Source organism: Paroedura picta, chromosome 15 (genome assembly GCF_049243985.1).
Source record: "Paroedura picta isolate Pp20150507F chromosome 15, Ppicta_v3.0, whole genome shotgun sequence".
In the NCBI taxonomy this organism is placed as follows: domain Eukaryota; kingdom Metazoa; phylum Chordata; class Lepidosauria; order Squamata; family Gekkonidae; genus Paroedura; species Paroedura picta.
The window spans coordinates 19,449,596-19,467,745 of record NC_135383.1 but is presented as its reverse complement, the minus strand read 5'-3'; the positions used below and the strand labels follow the sequence as shown (position 1 = coordinate 19,467,745).

The window sequence follows — 18,150 nt, the reverse complement described above, 5'->3', positions numbered from 1 at the left end:
CACAGGATGGGGCTAGGGTTGCCAGCTCCATGTGGGGAAGCTCCTAGAGATCTGGGGAGGACAGGGACCTCAGGGGGGTACAATGCCCCAAAGAACCCACCCTCCAAGGCATGTTTTCTCTGTGGTCTAAACATGAGTTGTGATTCTGGGGGTTCCCCAAGTTGAATCTGGAGGCTGCATTCCCTAGCTGGACCCCCCCCCCCCCAGGAGGTCACAACCTGTAAGCTGAAAGCTCTTTAGCCAGAGACAGAATGCGTTGTGTTGAACAGATGCTTCAGCCTCCACTTGGCCTGCATTGCTTGATTCTAGCCGGCGTGGCACAAGAGAGACGAACAGGATTTTCGAGGTGAAAGCTTTCAAGAGCTAAAGCTCTCTGCACGTGGTATCTGGAGAAGGGAGCGTGGGCTTTTGAAAGTTTATACCCCCCCCCACCCCCCAAAAAAATCCTGTTCATCTCTGTAGCGGAACGGGCCTGCTTTTGCCTGCAGGCCCTGTTCCACCCATCCCTCCAAAAGTTTACCCAACAACTGGATAGGATTTTCTTTCTCAAGTAACCCGCTGTCACCAACTGAACCTTCATAAGGAATTGCCTGCTGGGAGGGTCAAGACCCCTCGCTTCCTTTCCCCAGACCTCAGGCCTTGCCTCTGTGTCTCCCACTGCCCAAGGCCTGGTCACCACAGGGACAGTTTACTGCCTTGTGATCCCCTGGCACTTGCCAACTGCCAGCCTTCTCCCTGGCACTCCTTTTACAACGGTGTATGCAAGATGGTGAAGGTCTATGTCAGGGGTAGTCAAACTGTGGCCCTCCAGATGTCCATGGACTACAATTCCCAGGAGCCCCAGCCAGCAAATGCTGGCAGGGGCTCCTGGGAATTGTAGTCCATGGACATCTGGAGGGCCGCAGTTTGACTACCCCTGGTCTATGTGGTACAGAGCCACTACCAGCATCCAAAGTTATGGGTGTTAAAAAGAAAGTTCATAAGCGTACATTTGGCACAGCTCCAGATGGAGCAAGGGATCCAAAGGAACTAGGTAAAACACAGCTTCTCTGTCCCTTTTTCTATATATGCCAGCTTAGTGTAGTGGTTGGGAGCACCGACTTCTAATCGGGCGAGCTGGGCTTGATTCTGTGCTCCTCCTCCACATGCAGCCAGCTGGCTGACCTTGGGCTCGCCACAGCACTGATAAAGCTGTTCTGACCGAGCAGGAATATCAGGGCTCTCTCAGCCTCACCCACCCCACAGGGTGTGTGTTGTGGGGAGAGGAAAGGGAAGGCGACTGTAAGCCGCTTTGAGCCTCCTTCGGGTAGAGAAAGTAGCATATAAGAACCAACTCTTCTTCTTCTTCTTCTTCTTCTTCAGTAATCTCAGGGCCCTCTCAGCCACACCTCCCTCAAAGGGTGTGTGTTGTGGGGAGAGGAAAGGGAAGGCGACTGTAAGCCGCTTTGAGCCTCCTTCGGGTAGAGAAAAGCAGCATATAAGAACCGACTCTTCTTCTTCTTCAGTAATATCAGGGCTCGCTCAGCCTCACCCACCTCACAGAATGTCTGTGGTGGGGAGCGGAAAGGGAAGGCGACTGTAATCTGCTTTGAGACCGGGTAGAGAAAAGCAGCATATAAGAACCAACTCTTCTTCTTCTTCAGTAATCTCAGGCCTCTCTCTGCCTCACCCAACTCACAAGGTGTCTGTTGTGGGGAGAGGAAAGGGAAGATGAATGTAAGCCGCTTTGAGACTCCTGGTAGAGAAAAGGGGCATAGAAGAACCAACTCTTCTTCTTCCTCAGTAATATCAGGGCTCTCTCAACCTCACCTCCCTCACAGGGTGTCTACTGTGGTGAAGATAATTCAAGAGAGAAACAGAGAGAGGCTCCTAGAGAGTTTGGACCCCCACCCCCACCCCACATATACACACACACTGGTAAATTCTTTGCACGCCAATTAGGCGTGTGCACCTGTCAAATGCTTGGGTGGGAAACAGCTTTCCCACCCACTCCTGTCCTACAGCGCACAGCTGCAGAGCAGCCACGGCATGCCCAGGAGATACACCCCTCCACTCCCCTGTTTGTGGCTTCTGACCTATCCCTCTGGGGCTGATCAAGGGGCTTGTCCTTAGTGGAGGCATCAAACTGTCAAGCCACTAAGCGCCTGAATTTAGACAAGGGATGACAGCCACGCTTTTGAGTTGAAAATTTCAGTGTTTCTGGAGATGTTTTGGCAACTCGGGGCAAGAATTGGAGCAAAATGTATGCAAAGATGCAGAGAGTGGTTTCTTGCAGCCCAGGACATGGGATATTCAATACCCAGGGTTTTTTTGGTTGCTTTATAGAGAGAGTACTTTTGGCCTTCAATATGATGTTTCGTTTCATTTATGGTACAGTCAGGGATTTTGGTTTGGGGGGGGCATCATCTGGATATGGAGTTGTGGGCCACTGTGGGTGGGCAGGTAGTTGTGAATTTCCTGCATTCTGCAGGGGGTTGGACTAGATGACCCTGGAGGTACCCTTCTACAATTCTATATGTAATGTAGCCAGGAGATCTGAGGTCTAGCAGCCAGGCAAGGGACTTTCAAAGATTCTTTCCCTCTGCTTCATGACCCCTGGCGTTCCTTGGAAGAACTATCACCTGAGTCTTTGGAGCTCTCCCATCCAAGTAGTTTCCGAAATCTGACGGGATCAGGCTTGCCTGCGCTATCCAGATCAGGATTTCATCTCCCCTAAGAAAAGGGAAGCTTTATTTGAACAATATCAGCTAAAAAGGTTTCTGCAACCCAACGCTCCAATTCCAAAGTGCAGCCACCCCAATACGCCCCCCTCCTGAACCTGCAAAACATTCCCTGGTTCAGCATTGTCCAACAAGAGCTTGCAGGAAAGACTCCAGGACGAAACATGGCCCATTAAAGACAAAATGAGCAAGGGATGTGCTTCTTCCGAATGACACCCTTCACGGGCTGCAGAGATGCCCTTGGGTTTGGGCGGCCACTGTCACCGCAAGGACATCAAGGGTGAACAGATAATGGCTGGTCCTTCCCTGGCGGTTAAGTGGAATGAAGCCATCTTGGCCCAGAGCAGCCCCCCATGGAGCATCTCTGCTCTCCTGAATGCCACCACCACTACCACCCCAGACAACTTTTGTGTTTCTGTAACATCTATTTTTATACGGTGGCCACCTCATGAGAAGGAAGGACTCCCTGGAGAAGAGCCTAATACTGGGAGCGATCGAGGGCAAAAGAAGAAGGGGACGACAGAGAATGAGGTGGCTGGATGGAGTCCCTGAAGCAGTCGGTGCAAGCCTAAATGGACTCCGGGGAATGGTAGAGGACAGGAAGGCCTGGAGGATCATTGTCCATGGGGTCGCGATGGGTCGGACACGACTTCGCACCTAACAACAAAACATCTATTTTTAAAGTACTGCTGATGCTCAGACATGCAATTATCCAATTTTGCACTACCCATCTTGGACTCCGGCTGTGCTTGGTAAAAACAAGCGTCCAGAATCATTTCAGACACAGGCCGGGTTTTCAAAAAGGAGCCCCGGGTCTCTTTATTAATAGAATATGTACAACAAAAGACACCTTAAAGCACCGTCCAGAACCGTTCGGGCCTAATAAATACAGAAGAGATCATTTTCAAGTCAGTGGAAAGGGCGAGGGGGGGAGGGAGAGCAGATTTAATTATTTAATTGGGGTGCGGGTGGAGACTGGCCATTGGAAGGGGTTCTTGATGCCGCCCCCTGTGCTCCATTTTAAGTCATTTTTGTACGGGGGGGATTCATTGCTGGAAGCAAGGAATGAACGCAGCGACGGTTCTTTCTTCCTTTCCCCTTTTTGGCCTTTCTGGAACCTGGAATGTGGAGTGTGCGCATGTGGAGAGGTGTGGTGGCGGGGAGGAGGAGGGGGACATAGCAACCCTGCCCTGTTTGCTCTTGAGGGAAGGCCACCCATAAACCTTAGAGCAACGAGTCACACCCGCCCCTTGACTCATCTCCCTTCTGCCGGCCGACTTGCACTGAGAACAAGCTCGGCGTGACCTGGATCGTGACTAAACAGGGGCAAAGGGCCAAGGGAGTGAGACCCAAGACTCCTTGGGAGTAGAGCAGCATCTCCAAAGGTTCGGAGCCCCCTGGAAGGCACCACCTGGCTCTCTGCACTGCCAACCTGAAGGCAGGGCTGGCTAGAAAGACGGGTGTCCAGCACAAAGGGGGCCCTGTGGAAGGGGAGGACTGTGGACCTATGACCCCACCCTCCCTTCTGCAGAATAAAGCGGTCCCACCTTGGGAATTTAAATTCCGTCAAGTCACCCAACATTCCAAGGATCACCATCATCATTTCTATGGTTACAATCCCCTTTCTGAAGTGGGTCTGGCGCTTAAGAGCCCTGGCCTAGGCTTGGCTGGCTGGTTGGCAGGGACCGGGGTGAGTAACGGAGGGGCCCCCTCCAGACGTCCGGCCCGCAGATCTCGGTTGTTCCACAACACTGCCCAGTCGGATGGGATGGCTCCTGGCCGGTGGGAAGCTGAGGGAGATCGGGCAAGCCGTGAAGCGGCCCCTGCTCATCGCCAAGGGAGGACACGCCAGGGAGCTGGGAAGGCCTTGGGCCAGGAAAGGGGCACCTCGCCCAGGAATCTCAGCCAGGAAACAAGGAGGAACAGTCAGCAAAGGACACAGGAAACGAGGAAGGGGCGGGACGGCTGGGTAAGAAGGCAAACACAACTTGAGGAAGCCCAGCTAGCAAATCATCCGTTGGCTTTTTTTCCGGCAGGATGCAAAGCGGCTCTCCTGCAGAGTTAGAAATCAAGGCTTTCCGAGGCCAGCCCTAGCTAAGCTGGCTGGTTTTAGGAACACGTCACCGACTTCAGGGCTCCAAGCCCTTTCCTAGCAGCTCTGGAGGGCCGTGCAAGATCTCCAATGGCTGGCCTAACAGGAGGGTGAAGCAGGCCGGCGAGGGACTGCTGAACAAGGGAAGCTCTGCAGTTGGAGAAATGCAGGATGGCCACCCCAGGGCTGAAACGTACACAAACACACATATGTGGACGTGCACCCAGGGCGATGTCTTGTACAGCTTGCCTCAGGCCGTGTCACACTGTCAGAATGTGTTCTCCTCCCTCTCCCCCGCCCACCCGCGCAAGCTGCACGAAACATTCCTGGGGAGGGAGCAGAGCGAGGAGCCCCCCCCCCCCCCCGCATGCTCCTCAGTGGCAAGCCCCAGATTCTTGACCCTGGTCCTTTGGAGACACCCAGGCGGAGGAAGCCGGAGGGAAACAAGGGAAGGGGGACAAAAATGGCCACAGAAAAGGAAAGAGGAACAAGGGAGAAATGAAATGGGAAGGCTCTGCACTTCAGGCCGCACCTGCAGGGGATCTTCAAAAGGCCAGGTTGCAGCAGCTTTAACTGACCAAAGTTGGAGATCCTAGACCAGGGGTCGTCAAACTGTGGCCCTCCAGATGTCCATGGACTACAATTCCCAGAAATCTGGGAATTGTAGTCCATGGACATCTGGAGGGCCGCAGTTTGACTACCCCTGTCCTAGCCCTTCTGCTTAACGGCCAAGGGGACGCCCTGTTCCTCCCAACCGAGATCCAGTTTGGACCACCCTTTTAGGGGTGGCTTGCAGGCACCCTCTTAATGTAACCACCGGGCCATATGCAAACAGCAGGGCCCTAATAGTGCTGCACTCTGGTGCGTGGGAAAGTCCCTAGGAGAAACGGAGGACACGGAACGTGAGGGGACAGGGGGAGGTGAAAACAGCACATTTGCAACTCTTGCCCTTTGGTCAGGTTTGTGGCTGCTCCTGGCCATTTAAAGAAAGGGCAGGTGGGGAACAAGCAGGAGAGTTCTCCATCGAGGGGAAGATTCGAAAGAAAAGAGTCTGTTGCCAGCAGGCCAGAGTAGAAGAAGCTGGCATAATCCCCTCCCCACCCCCCACCCCTGCGTCGTGAGGTTCTCCTGACTGTGGGTTTGGGGAATGTGCCTAGTGCAAGGAAGGGGCAGGAAGGGTCTCACGGAGGAAAGGGGGTGGATCCAGAACAGACGTGATCTGGACCAGGAGTGCAAACTCAGACAGGGGGTGGAATAGGGAAGGGCCTCCACCCTGGGCAACAAAGGCGAGGAGGGCAAAAACACACCCTGCCCTCTTCACAGCCTCTTTTTGATGAGCTTCTCCAGCTTGCGGATGCGGGAGGACTCCTGCTCGGGCGTGGCGGCCGCCAGGGAGAGGGAGGCCGCGTTCTCCACCCCGGAGGGAGGGGCCGGGAGCCTCTGGCGGAACAACTCCAGCATGCTGCTCTGCTCGCTCCGCTTGAGACCCTGCCGGGGGAAGACAACCAAGGAGGGGGTGGTCAGTCACAGGGAGGAGGCGGCCTTGCGCTCAGGAAGAAAGGGAGGGGGCAGCTTTGCGGTTTCACCACTGGTTCCTCTACACCAGTGGTCCCCAACCTTTTTATCACCGGGGACCAGTCAACGCTTGACAAATTTACTGAGGCCTGGGGAGGGGGTAGTAGTCTTTTGCTGAGGGGCGTTGCTGCCACCGCCTGAGTCGCTGCTCCCCTTGCTTTCCTGCTGCCCGCTGGGGGGCGTTGCCAGCAGCAGCTGCGCAGTGCCACGCTGAGCAGCCAGTGGGGAAGGGCATGGGGGGGACCAGGGGAGGCTTGGGTTCAGTGCTGTTGAGCCCTGATGGGAGCCCCAGGCCCTAGTAGCCGCCCCATCTCAGGGCAGGTTGACACTGGCCCACCCGTCAGTCATGTTTTCCTTCTACAGGGACCTTGTGCCTGGCTCTTGAGCTGCTAGCTGGGCTTCTACAGCAGGGATTCCCAAACAGTATGCCACGGTGTGCATGGAGCAATTTTAATAATATATATTTTAATTTAGATTTCATCCTTATATGGGCGGGCCCCGCCCCCTCCCCTCCCAAAGTGGCCAATGAGGGGCCTGGAGGGAGGGCCAAGGCTCCTCTAACTTCGACTTGACCTGTGTTGGTGGCACTCAAGGAGGGAAGTGTTTTTGTTTAATTTGGGGGGGGGGGTCCGAGGGGCCTGCTTGGGCCTAGTGCCGGGGAGCAGCCCTATGTTTGGACTGTGGCCAGGAGGCTCTAGTCTGCAGAAGGCCCCTGGAGAGCTCTGAGGCTCAGGGAGGCGGGAGAGGGGCCTGCTGCAGTCGAGTGCCTAGATGCGGGCGGCTGCTAGGCCCAGCCAGGCCCCGGCAAGCCCTGGGGCTTGGAGGACGGCCGAGGAACCCGGCAGGGAGGCATGGCCAGCTGGCATCACTTCCAGTGTGCTTCGAAGCTGGGTTTTTTTTTCCTCCACAGTCAAGAAGTTTAAAAAGGAAGGGGCATTCCTCTCAAAGCAGGGACGCCTGCTTCCAGAGCAGACCAGACTGCGGCCCAATGTGTTAGGAGAAGGCAACACCCAGAGAAGCTGGAGAAAAGTCTGGCCTTGGCATCCCGGCCTGCCTTGCTTGTTAATGCTCCTCAAGGAAGGGCAGGCCAGGGGTTGCCCTGAAGGACCGCCCCAAGGCAAGGCACAAACCTGGATAGGTTTCATGTATAGTTTCAGTTACATGTAAACCGCTCTGAGCCTTCGGGGAGGGCGGGATAAAAATATGAATAAAATAAAATAAATAAATAAACCTGGCCACTGCACTGCCCTCCCCCGAGAAAGCTTTGTGTCCCGTCCCCCCCCCCGCACCCAGGTGGGCCTCCCAAGGGCCAAGCAGAGCCCCCGGCCTTCTCCTGACCTTCATGTCCAGGATCTTCTGGAAGGTGTCTGTGCTGCAGTCGGCCAGGAGCTTGATGTAGTTGTCCACAAAGACCACCGGGGGCTCGTGCGGCGCCATCACGACCTGCAGGGACGGAGAGCCACACCCACTTATTTATTTATCGCAATTATATGCCACCCTCCTCCGAGGCTCAGGGCGGTTTACATGGAACACAGGAACAGGAACAATACAGAGAAGTCCGTAATCATTAATCGAAGAACAAAGGAACATGAGGTCGCAGGGCAGGCCTTTCGGGAAGGAGGGCAGCCACGGCCAGGAAGGCTCTCCCTGAATTTTAGGCACCGCAAGAGCACCTTGACGACAACCCTGAAGATTCAGAACTGACCAAGAAGAAGATCTAGTTTTAAGATCTAGTGAGCAAAACTTGGCTCAGGACCCCCAGCCCCAAAGAGATAAACCTGGCCTTGACCTGGTGGAACACCCTACCCAGCGAGGATCAGGGCCCAGCAGGACTTACTGTTGATGCTGAGTGACCTGGCTGTTAAAATGCTGTAATAATTTGTGTGGTTTTGTTTATACCTTGATGCCGGTCAATGACCTTAGATAAAGTTAATTGTAATCGACCTTGCCCTCACTGGCGCACGCTCTGCCCTCTTCCTGCAACCGTAACCCACAAGTTAGATGGGGAGCTGCATTACTCTGTCTGTGGCAGCAGAAAAAAGAGTTCAGGAGCACCTTACAGGCTAACAGCATTGGTGGCTAGTTTTAGCCTCTCTGCCGCCCAGCACCTTTGAGTGGAGCACTGAGGACCACACCCACAAAAGCCCGCTCCATTCCACGGGAGAAGAGGCCATGTTACCTTGAGGATCATTTCTGCCCGGGTCATGCCCTTCACCACGATCTTGGTGTAGCTGGCGGGGGCCTTCCTCACCACCTGGGACCCGATGGACGGCAGGTCCAGGAGGACCATCTTCAGCGAGTGCGTGTCCAACAGCAGCTGCAGCAGACGGAAGGTGGTGTTGAAGGACACTCTCTCTCATCCGCTGCTCCTGGGCAACTCCTCCCCGGCCTTCCCCCTCACACGAAAGCCGCCACCGAGTCTGGCATTTGGTTCCCCACCCTCTGCCTCCCCCAAGGATGGCATCTCTGTCTAGAACCGACTTTGTAAGCCTTCTGGGGCAGATACACCTTGCTTCCTCACATCCAGAGAAGGCTCAAAAAGAGCCCGCCTGGTGTCGTGGCTAAGAGCAGTGGCCTCTGGTCTGGAGAACTGGGTTTGATTCCCCTATTCCTCCTTCACATGCAGACAGCTGGGGGACCTTGGACCCCATCACAGTTCTCCCAGAGCTCTCTCAGCCTCGCCTACCTCACAAGGGTATCTGTTGTGGAAAGAGAAAAGCAAGGCGACTGTAAGCCTCTTTGAGATTCCTTTGGGGTGTGAAAAGCGGGGTACAAACCCACCAGCTCTTCTTCTTCTAGTGCAGCTCAGCTGCCCAGGAGAGGCAGAGGGGCTGAGAAGTCTACAAACTGAGACCCTCTTGGAAACAGAGAGAGAAGCTGTTTTGAACTCCTAACAGGAACCTGTGTGGGATGCAGGCAGTGTATTGAAAAAGGACACACTCGTAGTTCTGGTCTGGCATCTAGCGCATTGTTGGCCACAGGTTTGGAAATGGAAGCTGGGGTGGGTCGCCCTGTGCCCCCACCCTGTGACCAACAAACCCCATTTAGCTATGCTTGGAATCGATCCCTTCGCTGGATTCCCGGAGGCCAAACCCTCCTCTGGCCTTACGAGGCCAAGATTCACGGGAAGCTCAAATTCGCCGGCCTCCCCGAAGCAGGAGGGCAGCTGTGGTTTCTCTCTCTTTTACGCAATCCCTCGGGCAGGGAGAACAAGCAATCCCCCCTAGTCTTAAAGAACAAGGAGAGGGAAGGCGGGGGGAGAGACACCATTCCAACCCGGTCACCTTTGTAAACAGCCGGGAACTCGCAGATGAGCGGCTTTTAAGAGAGTCCGGTTGGGTACGAGATGCTTGGTGTGGGCCCTCAGACACCAATGAAATTTGCTCCGCGTGCCAAGGGAGAATGGCGCTCCAGCTAATCAAAACCAAATGCCAAGAGGCATTGGAACTTGTCTCTCTCTCCCCCTCTCCCGTTAAAGAGAGAGAGAGAGATTGCATTTCATTTCACAGATGTGCAGTTGGTGCACAAGCTGCTCTCTTGCGTAATGCCTTGGGAGCAGGAAGCCTCTTGGGCCTCACTCCGGAACATTCCCCAATTGGGGAGAGCCAACACTGCCCCCCCCAGCTGCCCCCAGCCCCATTAGAGCCATGCCGAAGCAGCTGTAGTTGGGACCGACAGCTGAGCAGAGGGGGAGCCCCTTAGCTGCTTCCCTGCAGAAAGACTGGCGAGGCTGTTCGGGGATACATTTCCAAAGAAGTCAACAGGTGCGGCCCCTGAAGGCGTAGATGGGAGACCTTGACGCCGCATAATCCTCCTCTCCCTGCAGCAACCAACTCTGAACAAAAGCCTTAGCAGCCAGGGAGGCTCCTGGAGTGGGCGACCTGAGGATCCAGACTGCAGCTGCCTCGCTGGGGCAACCTGCTGTTCCTTAGCTCCTGCTTGCTGTTGCAGAGCTTGTGCCAGCAAACCTCCGGGCAGAGAAGGCCTTCCACCCCCACAGGGTCTCTCAGCCACAGCTGTCTCAGACCAAACAGAAGGGTGCTCTCTGTGGAGTTCAGGCTCAGGATGAGAGCCCTACGAACAGAACTTGCATTGAAAGGAAGAAACAGGGAACATGCAAGAGTGAGAGATGCACAAGCAGAAGCGTGTCTGCGCATTCTCGTCTAGCCACACAAAACACCTGTTGGCAAACGGCTGGCAGCCAGCCTATCCTCAAGAGAGCATTGGAAGGGGGGAGTGTGCAAAGCGCACAGTCCTACCGCTGTGATGCCAAAAGCCCTGTTTTGTTTTCTCTCTTCCCTTGCGTAGGCTGAACCAACAAATCGTGACTTGTGCATCGTTTCGCGATTCCTCTGGGCAACATTCCAACACAATATTCTGAACCTCGCTTTTGTTTTCATTGTGTCTCAACGCCACCAAGAGAAATGCTGAATCAGACTGTCAGCTCATCAAGGTGGACTGGCAGCAGCAGCTCTCCTGGGTCTCAGGATGAGGTCTTTCCCATCACCTACCGCCTGGTCTTTTTAACTGGAGATGCCGGGGATTCAACCAGGGAACTTCTGCATGCCTAGCAGAGGCTCTTCCACTGAGCCGCGGCCTCTCTCCATGGCTCTTTAGGGCCTCAGACGGATGACTTTCCCACCACCTGCCTCCAGAATCTTTTAGTGGAAGATGCTGGGGATTGAACTGGGGACTTTCTGCAATCCCAGCAGACACTGTACCACAAAGGCTTCCCTCAATGTCCGTGGCAAACGAGAGCGGAATTAAAAGGATGCTAAAGGATGGGTATGTTTGCCCCTCCCCACAGTCAGGGAGGGATCCAGCCAGAGCTCAGCCTGAATGTCTCTTCTCTCCCCCCGTGACTGCTAGCCTTTGCTCAGCACCACCCGCCTTGTGCCACCCCCGCCCGCCCCCAGTGACTTTGGAGGGCTCACCTGTTCCGCCCCCACCATGCTGATCGGCTTGCACCTGAAGAGATGGTTGATGAACTTGGGAATGAACGAGCTGCAGGGAAGAACAGGAGAATTGACGGCAGGGCAGCAGATGGCCCGAAAGGGCTGCAGGTGCATGGAGGGGGGGGGGCCCTGAGCATTTTTGAGGCAAAGCGCAGCATCAGCACAACCCCAGCAAAAGCATGCAGCATCTGAACAGCTTATCCCCAGGCCACCGTGGAGAATGCAAAGCCCCTTGGTTCTCTCAATGGGTCTGCTAGGACCAATCAGCATCCTGCTGGCAGGGGCTCATGGGAATTGTAGTCTATGGACCTCTGGAGAGCCACAGTTTGGCCATCCCTGCAATATGCAATTCACTTGTGGAACTCATTGCCACAAGATTTGGTGACGGCCTGATATTTTTTAGGTCGTATTTTTAGGATTCACATGATGCTGTCAGACATTTAAATGGTACCTCCATTGTCAGAGGCAGTACACCTCAACGTGCCACTTGCTGGGGGCAGAACATGGCAGATACACCAGCCTGTGCTCAGAGGGTCACCGGGGCTCGCACCGAGGGTCAGCATGACACAGCTCCAATCTCATGGGCTTGCCCACCCTGTGAAGGTTTTTCCTGCAGATATTTATGCAAAAACAGCACCTAGGCAAGTATTCTGTTTTCCCACAGTGGCCAAGGAGAAACCCCACAAGGTAGCAGCCAAGTAGAAGCCCCACCACCCAGCAACTGGCATTCAGAGGTATGGTGCCCCTGAACATGGAGGTTCCATTAGCTAGTGATGGAGCCTTTCTCCTCCATAAACATGCCTCCCCTCTTTCTCAAGACATCTAAGCCAGTGGCCACCACTGCATCCTGAGGACACGCGAGTTCCATGTTATGCACGTTCATCCTCCCTTGCGCCGGTCCTGAAGCCACCCTTGGGCTGAGTGCCTCCAGAAGCAGCGGCCCACATTTCTTGCGCGCAGAGCGGCCACTCACTTGGCGAACTTGATGCAGAACTGTGTGAAGTACTTGCGGGTGGAGGCCAGGTTGTCGCGGATGATGGGGACGTTCTGCTTGATGTGCAGGATCACGGAGGTGACGTACGGGCTCTGGTCGCCCACGTGCTCCACGTTCTGCCACGGCATCTGCAGGGGTTGAGGAGAAATGAGCCAGAGGTGGTGGCACACGCCTAGAGCTGGAAACCGCAGCCTGGCTGAACTTTCGAGAGCAACATTTCCCACCCACAGAGCTTGATTCCTTGGGTAACTTTGCAGAACTTAAAATGGGACACCTTCCATTTGGAATTCCTGAGCAGTTAAAAGAAAGAATGGTGTGTTTAACGGGCAGTGCCAGGGACCTCTGGGGCACGAAGGCCCCCTCTCCCCCTTTACACTCCCCGTCAACCTGTTGAGGTGGAGAAACAGTGACATGGCCAAAGTCATCCAGTGGCTGAGCCGAGATTTGAACTCAGGGCTCCTCAAAATAACACTCTAGGCCAGGGGTGGCCAAACTGTGGCACTCCAGATGTCGCTGTACGATTCCCATGAGGCCCTGCCAGCAATCCGTTCCTGGCAGGGGCTCGTGGTAATTGTAGTCTATGGACATTTGGAGAGAGTTCGGCTGCCCCTGCTCTACGCCATGCACCATTGAACTTAAGCTTTGCGTCTTCAAACATGGCAGCCTGGTTAAAGAGGCCAGGCTGAGAGGAGCAGCAGAAATGAAAGTTCATGCATGTCGAGAAGGGAAAAGGTAATTATCATGGGTGAAGGGGAAACTGAAAAGTCTTCATTCGGAGCCTTTGGGGCTTGGGACAGAATTTGGGAGTTTGTTGTTTGCCTTTCTGCTGCCCCTAAGGGATTTCTATGTGGGGATATTTGCAAGGGGATTCTTTCCTCAGTGTTTTCTGGTGCTGCTCTATTGGAATCCCCCTCCCCCACCCCCACCCCGATTTTGGGATTTCTGAAAAATCCTAGACCCAATCACCATACCAGCATTTGGATCCAGGATTTTTCAGGAATCCTGAAATACCAGTTAAAAAAAAAATAAAAAATTGCACACCCCTAACAGCAGTGCAACATATACCAATTGCTGCCTCAAGATGCCAGGATCCAAGACAGCTAAAACAGAGCCTCCATGTCCAGAGGCAGTCTATCACAACTATCAGATGCTGAGGGCAAACCCCCTCCTTTCCCTGACAGATGCTGCCTTGGCTTCCAGGACAGAAGAGGGAAAAAGGACAGAATCGTGGTCAGGGAAAGATCCACGTCAGTCACACACTTCCTCCCCCACAAGCTTGAGACTCCACCTTGCTCATGGCTGTGAGGGCTGGATCGCAGGCTGCGTCCAAATCCTGCACCAGAAGCTGGATGCTGTTGGAAATCACGCTGGAGGGAAACAGGAAGAGAGAGAACATCGTTTCAGGCAGGGCGACTGCAGCTTTCCATAGAGCTGGGACACCCACCCCCATGCACACAACGGCCAACCCAAGTGACAATTAGAGCTCACTCCCCTCCCTCCCAGAGAGTCTGTTGTGGGGAGAGGAAGGGAAGGAGATTGTAAGCCACTTTGAGACTCCTTTGGGCAGTGAAAAGACAGCTTTGATGGACCCATTCATGGAAGAAGGATTGGTTTTTATACCCCACTCTTCACTACCCGAATGAGTTTCAAAGCGAACTTCCTCTCCCCACAACAGACACCCTGGGAGGTAGATGAGGCTGAGAGCACACTGAGAAGAATATTCTGTGAGAACAGCTCTACCAGGACTGTGACTAGCCCAAGGTCACCCAGCTGGCTGTATGTGGAGGAGCGGGGAATCAAACCTGGCTTGCCAGATTAGAAGCTGCCGCTCTTAACCATTACATCACGCTGGCTGTCCATGTTCTATGGAAGACCAGGAAGTGTCCGTTGTGGGGAGAAGTAGGGATTTGTAAACTGTTTTGAGATTGTAAGCTGCTTTGAGACTCCTTCAGGCAATGAACAGCGGGGTATAAAAACCAACTCTTCTTCTTCATCTAGAGGTCACCTGTCAGAACCAGATCCTTACCCGGCCTCAAGTTAACCTGACCCTGGTATAGGCCATTGATGGCTGCCTGTCAAATTCGGGGTTGGTTACTCGTGAGGCAGGACCAATCCTGATTCATTCTAGGAACCCTGCAAGCATCTGGGTTCAGCTACTGAGTCAACTAATTAGGCTGATAAAAGGTAGACGTGGAGGAGAACACATTTGTGGGAGCAACGTTTTGCTACCACTGTTCCATCCACCAAGTCTTTTGGCAGAGTCTTACTGCTAACCTTGTGTTTGTTTTCTAGAAAGGAATCCTCATATCCTGATACCCTGCCTTACCTCCAGACCTTGAAATCCAGCCCTCCCTGCTACTTTGGGTAGAACATCCAGCTCCAGACCTTTTTGTGGACTGGTTTGCTACGTCTGTTTTTGTTATTTATACCTTTGCCTCTGTGCCTCCCAGATACTTCTGACCTGTATGTCACATTTGATTAATTTCCATTGCCTGTGTATGGTCCAGAGACTGTCGGTAAACACCAGGCGTAGCCTTAGAAGGAACACCAGGCATAGCCTTAGATGCCCTTCTACATATTTGGATTGGATGGGAAGGGGGGGCACAGTCTCACAGAAAGTGCCATCACACAATCCAGTCAGCTGCCCACCTCACAGAGGGCTACATCTGTCCGAGGAAAAAGAAAAACTTCACCCAGGCATGGTCTACTCTTTTGTTTTCTAATTAAGGGTGTCAACCATCCTCTAGAACTCTCAAAACCATTTTTGACAAAGCGACTGACCTACAGCTATGCTCTCCATGCCCCTCCCAGGCCTCAATTCACCATGTCTGCTGGAAGAGCTCTTACAATCTGTCCAAAGCCTCATGTGGAACACCGTCCTTAATAGAAACATCACTCCTCGTCTTGTTCAATTTTCAACTTGCGCGGCTCTATGTCATCTCGGCCGACGGCTTCATCAGAAAGGGGGCAGAGAAGCGACCCTTTTTCATCTTTTAAAGAAGCTGGGGGAGGTGTGTGTGTGGGGGGAGGAAGCAGAGAGGGACACAAGATGTTCCCTTTGGAGAAGAAGCACAGGCGGGTGCTTTGAGATGACCCAGCTGTCTTTGCTTCTGATGCCACACACTCCCACACAACCCTAACTGCTTGGCATACCAATGCTAAGACGGGATCTGGGGTGGCAATGCGCGACATTAGCCTGGCCCAGCTCACCAGGGCACTGTGTGAGGCAGGAGATGACAACCGCTGAAGGTTTAGGTTCCCAACCTCCCAGAGTCCGTGGGCACCTCTGAAATTCTGACAACGCATTGGGGTGGGGGGTGCAGCTACCGAACGGCTGCACAAAATGGCTGCTACAAGAGGAGGAGTCACTCGCAAAATGGCTGCCACAGCTGAACTTCAGTCACGCTGAAAATTATTGTGCTGTGGTGGCAGCTACTGCCAAATCACTGTTCTTTAAAAATCTGCACAGCCAACCAAATCTGCAGTGGTCATTTGCCCACATTCTAAAAACATTTCACAGGTACCAGGAAAGGTGTCAGCAAGTTCCCTGGTGCCCAAGGGCACCACACTGGAGACCCCTGGTTTAGAATGAAGGGCAGCTGGCTTGGGGCAACACAGCAGCTCCTGAGATGACGTCTGGTATGTTTAGTGCTTCCCCAGAAGCTTTTGTCAGCAAGAGGGCTACACCGAAGGGAAAGCAAAAGGGACATTCCATTCCAGCCAGCAGCTTGCTGAAGGAACGAGAAAGTAGGACAAGTGCGAGAGTTGGGCATGACAATGGCTATCGGCTGCCCTTTGATAACCCTGGTCCTCAAGGGAGCGAGACTGGGACCAAGGGCACATGTGTCCACAAGCCACAGCCATTCAAGGGACCCACCACCATTGCCCAACATGCTTGCTGTGTGTGCAACCGTGTTCCTCACACAAGAGCAATCTTTGCACACAAATCTGAGAACCATAGGCACCAAAAGGGGGTGCAACAGGGGCCCAAACGGTGCATGCACACATGCAAATGTTCCCCGTGCATCTGTCATGTGTTTTCACAGCAGGCTCGTCCACACATCTTTCGGTTTCGTTTCTGTTTGGTGGTTCTAAGACCTTTTGGAATCTGTGGGCACTCTTTGGAACTCTGATACGGGGTGGGGAGTGCAAGAGCACAGAGGCTGCCCCGGGAGACAGAGCTACACGCACCACGGAAGCCCACGTTCCCTGAATAAAACCAGCGTCGTGGTGGCTGCTGCCACTGAAACGCCATTGGAAGCTGCCCAGTCCTGTGGGGCCCGAGGGCTGCAGCAAAGCCCCAAAGCGACACCCGGCCCCAAAGTGAGAACCGCTGCTAGAAACGTACGTGCTGAAGGTGTCCATTTCCCCCGTCAGGTTGATCCTTTCCACCAGGCTGGTGTCTACTTTCTCTTTGAGCTTTTCTTCAAGCTGTTGAACAGGGGAAGGGAAAACGGAAAAGAAATCTCTTTTGACAAAAGCAACCTGGCTCGCAAACCGTCCTGCAAGGTTTTCACTTATGTGCATTTTTTAAATGACTATTCTAGCTAATACTTTTAATGGCTATTTTATGTATTTTATGTATTTATTATGCTGCAAACCGCCCCGAGCCGGTATTTGGGAGGGGTGGTTATATAAATCCAAATATACAAATGTCTTGGGAAGAGGCTGTGGCTCAGCGGTAGAGCGCTGGCTTGGCATACAGAAAGTCCCAGGTTCAATCCCCGGCATCTCTCACTAAAAGGTGATGGGAAAGATCTTCGCCTGAGAGAGAGCCGCTACTGGTCAGCATAGACTACATTGCTGGCAGGGGCTCATGGGAATTGTAGTCCATGAACATCTGGAGGATCACAGGTTGACTACCCTTGCGTTATAAGACTCAAACCCCGTAATGGGGGTCCGGCCATACAGAATTCAACCGCAGAGTCATCTGGGCTTCGCCTGTCCCAACAGGCAATGATTCTGCAAGAGCTGAGATTTCTGCTTTCATTTTAAATGCCAGGGATGGAAATCTGGCATCTTGCCCCTGCCAAGCTCCCCCCCCCCCCATCGAGGACGTGCCCCTTTTGCCACCACCCGTGAGACGGTTTGCACCTCTTTGCACTCTTGGGCAATTCCTCTCCCCTTTACCTGCTGTGTTGTGGCCAAGCAGTACTCAGCTGTACTCAGGATGCTGCAGATCAGACAGAGCTCCTCCAGGGTGAACTTGGCCACTTCAGAGCCCTCCTTCTCCTTCAGAAGGCTGGTGATGTTCAGGCCGCCCCCGCCGCCGCTGCTCGTCCTGTTGCAGGGTGAAGGGAGATGTCAACTTGCCTGAAAGTTGTAGTGCCTAGCCCTGCCCTTGCCTCAAGGAACCCACCAGGGTTCCTCCCCACCATGAGAATGCAGTGAAACTCTGGGTGGGAAGGATGCAGGCTAATTTTCCCTGACCCTTCTTGCCTACTGACCATATCTGATGGTGAACTGGTTGGATCGTGCCAACTGCTGAAGAATCACAACAGGAACACCCACGGTTAAGGCTGGGGTTTCCATGAGCCTAGGAGGACTCCCTTTGTCATGTGCAGGATGGGGATCAATGAACCAAAGGAGGGGCGGGGAGAACACCCTCTAAAAGGCACGGGATGTCGAAAGCAGCTGAGAGTGATTTAACGGGGAAAATTCAACTGCTTGGGCCCCAGATGACCTACAGAATTCCGGAGGAGATAATTTCAGAGGGTAGCTGAGATGGTCTGCAGTAGAACCGTTAGATTTGAGCCCAGAATCACTTTAGAGACTGTGAAGAAATGCATTCTTTTCTATGGAGGTTTGAACTGA

The 18,150-nt window shown here is 53.6% G+C and overlaps 1 protein-coding gene across 1 annotated transcript in view; it reads right to left on the bottom strand.

The window, feature by feature from the left end:
- Positions 1-3,495: 3,495 nt before the first annotated feature.
- VPS53 (VPS53 subunit of GARP complex) overlaps positions 3,496-18,150 on the bottom strand; it is a 45,338-nt gene continuing 30,683 nt past the window's right edge. The window contains exons 15-22 of the mRNA XM_077311324.1: positions 17,467-17,617; positions 16,685-16,767; positions 13,625-13,703; positions 12,316-12,464; positions 11,322-11,391; positions 8,567-8,704; positions 7,726-7,830; positions 3,496-6,300 (exon numbers count right to left, since the gene is read on the bottom strand). Coding sequence (XP_077167439.1) covers positions 6,130-6,300; positions 7,726-7,830; positions 8,567-8,704; positions 11,322-11,391; positions 12,316-12,464; positions 13,625-13,703; positions 16,685-16,767; positions 17,467-17,617 — 946 coding nt within the window. The 3' untranslated portion in view covers positions 3,496-6,129. The remainder of the gene's footprint in view (positions 6,301-7,725; positions 7,831-8,566; positions 8,705-11,321; positions 11,392-12,315; positions 12,465-13,624; positions 13,704-16,684; positions 16,768-17,466; positions 17,618-18,150) is intronic.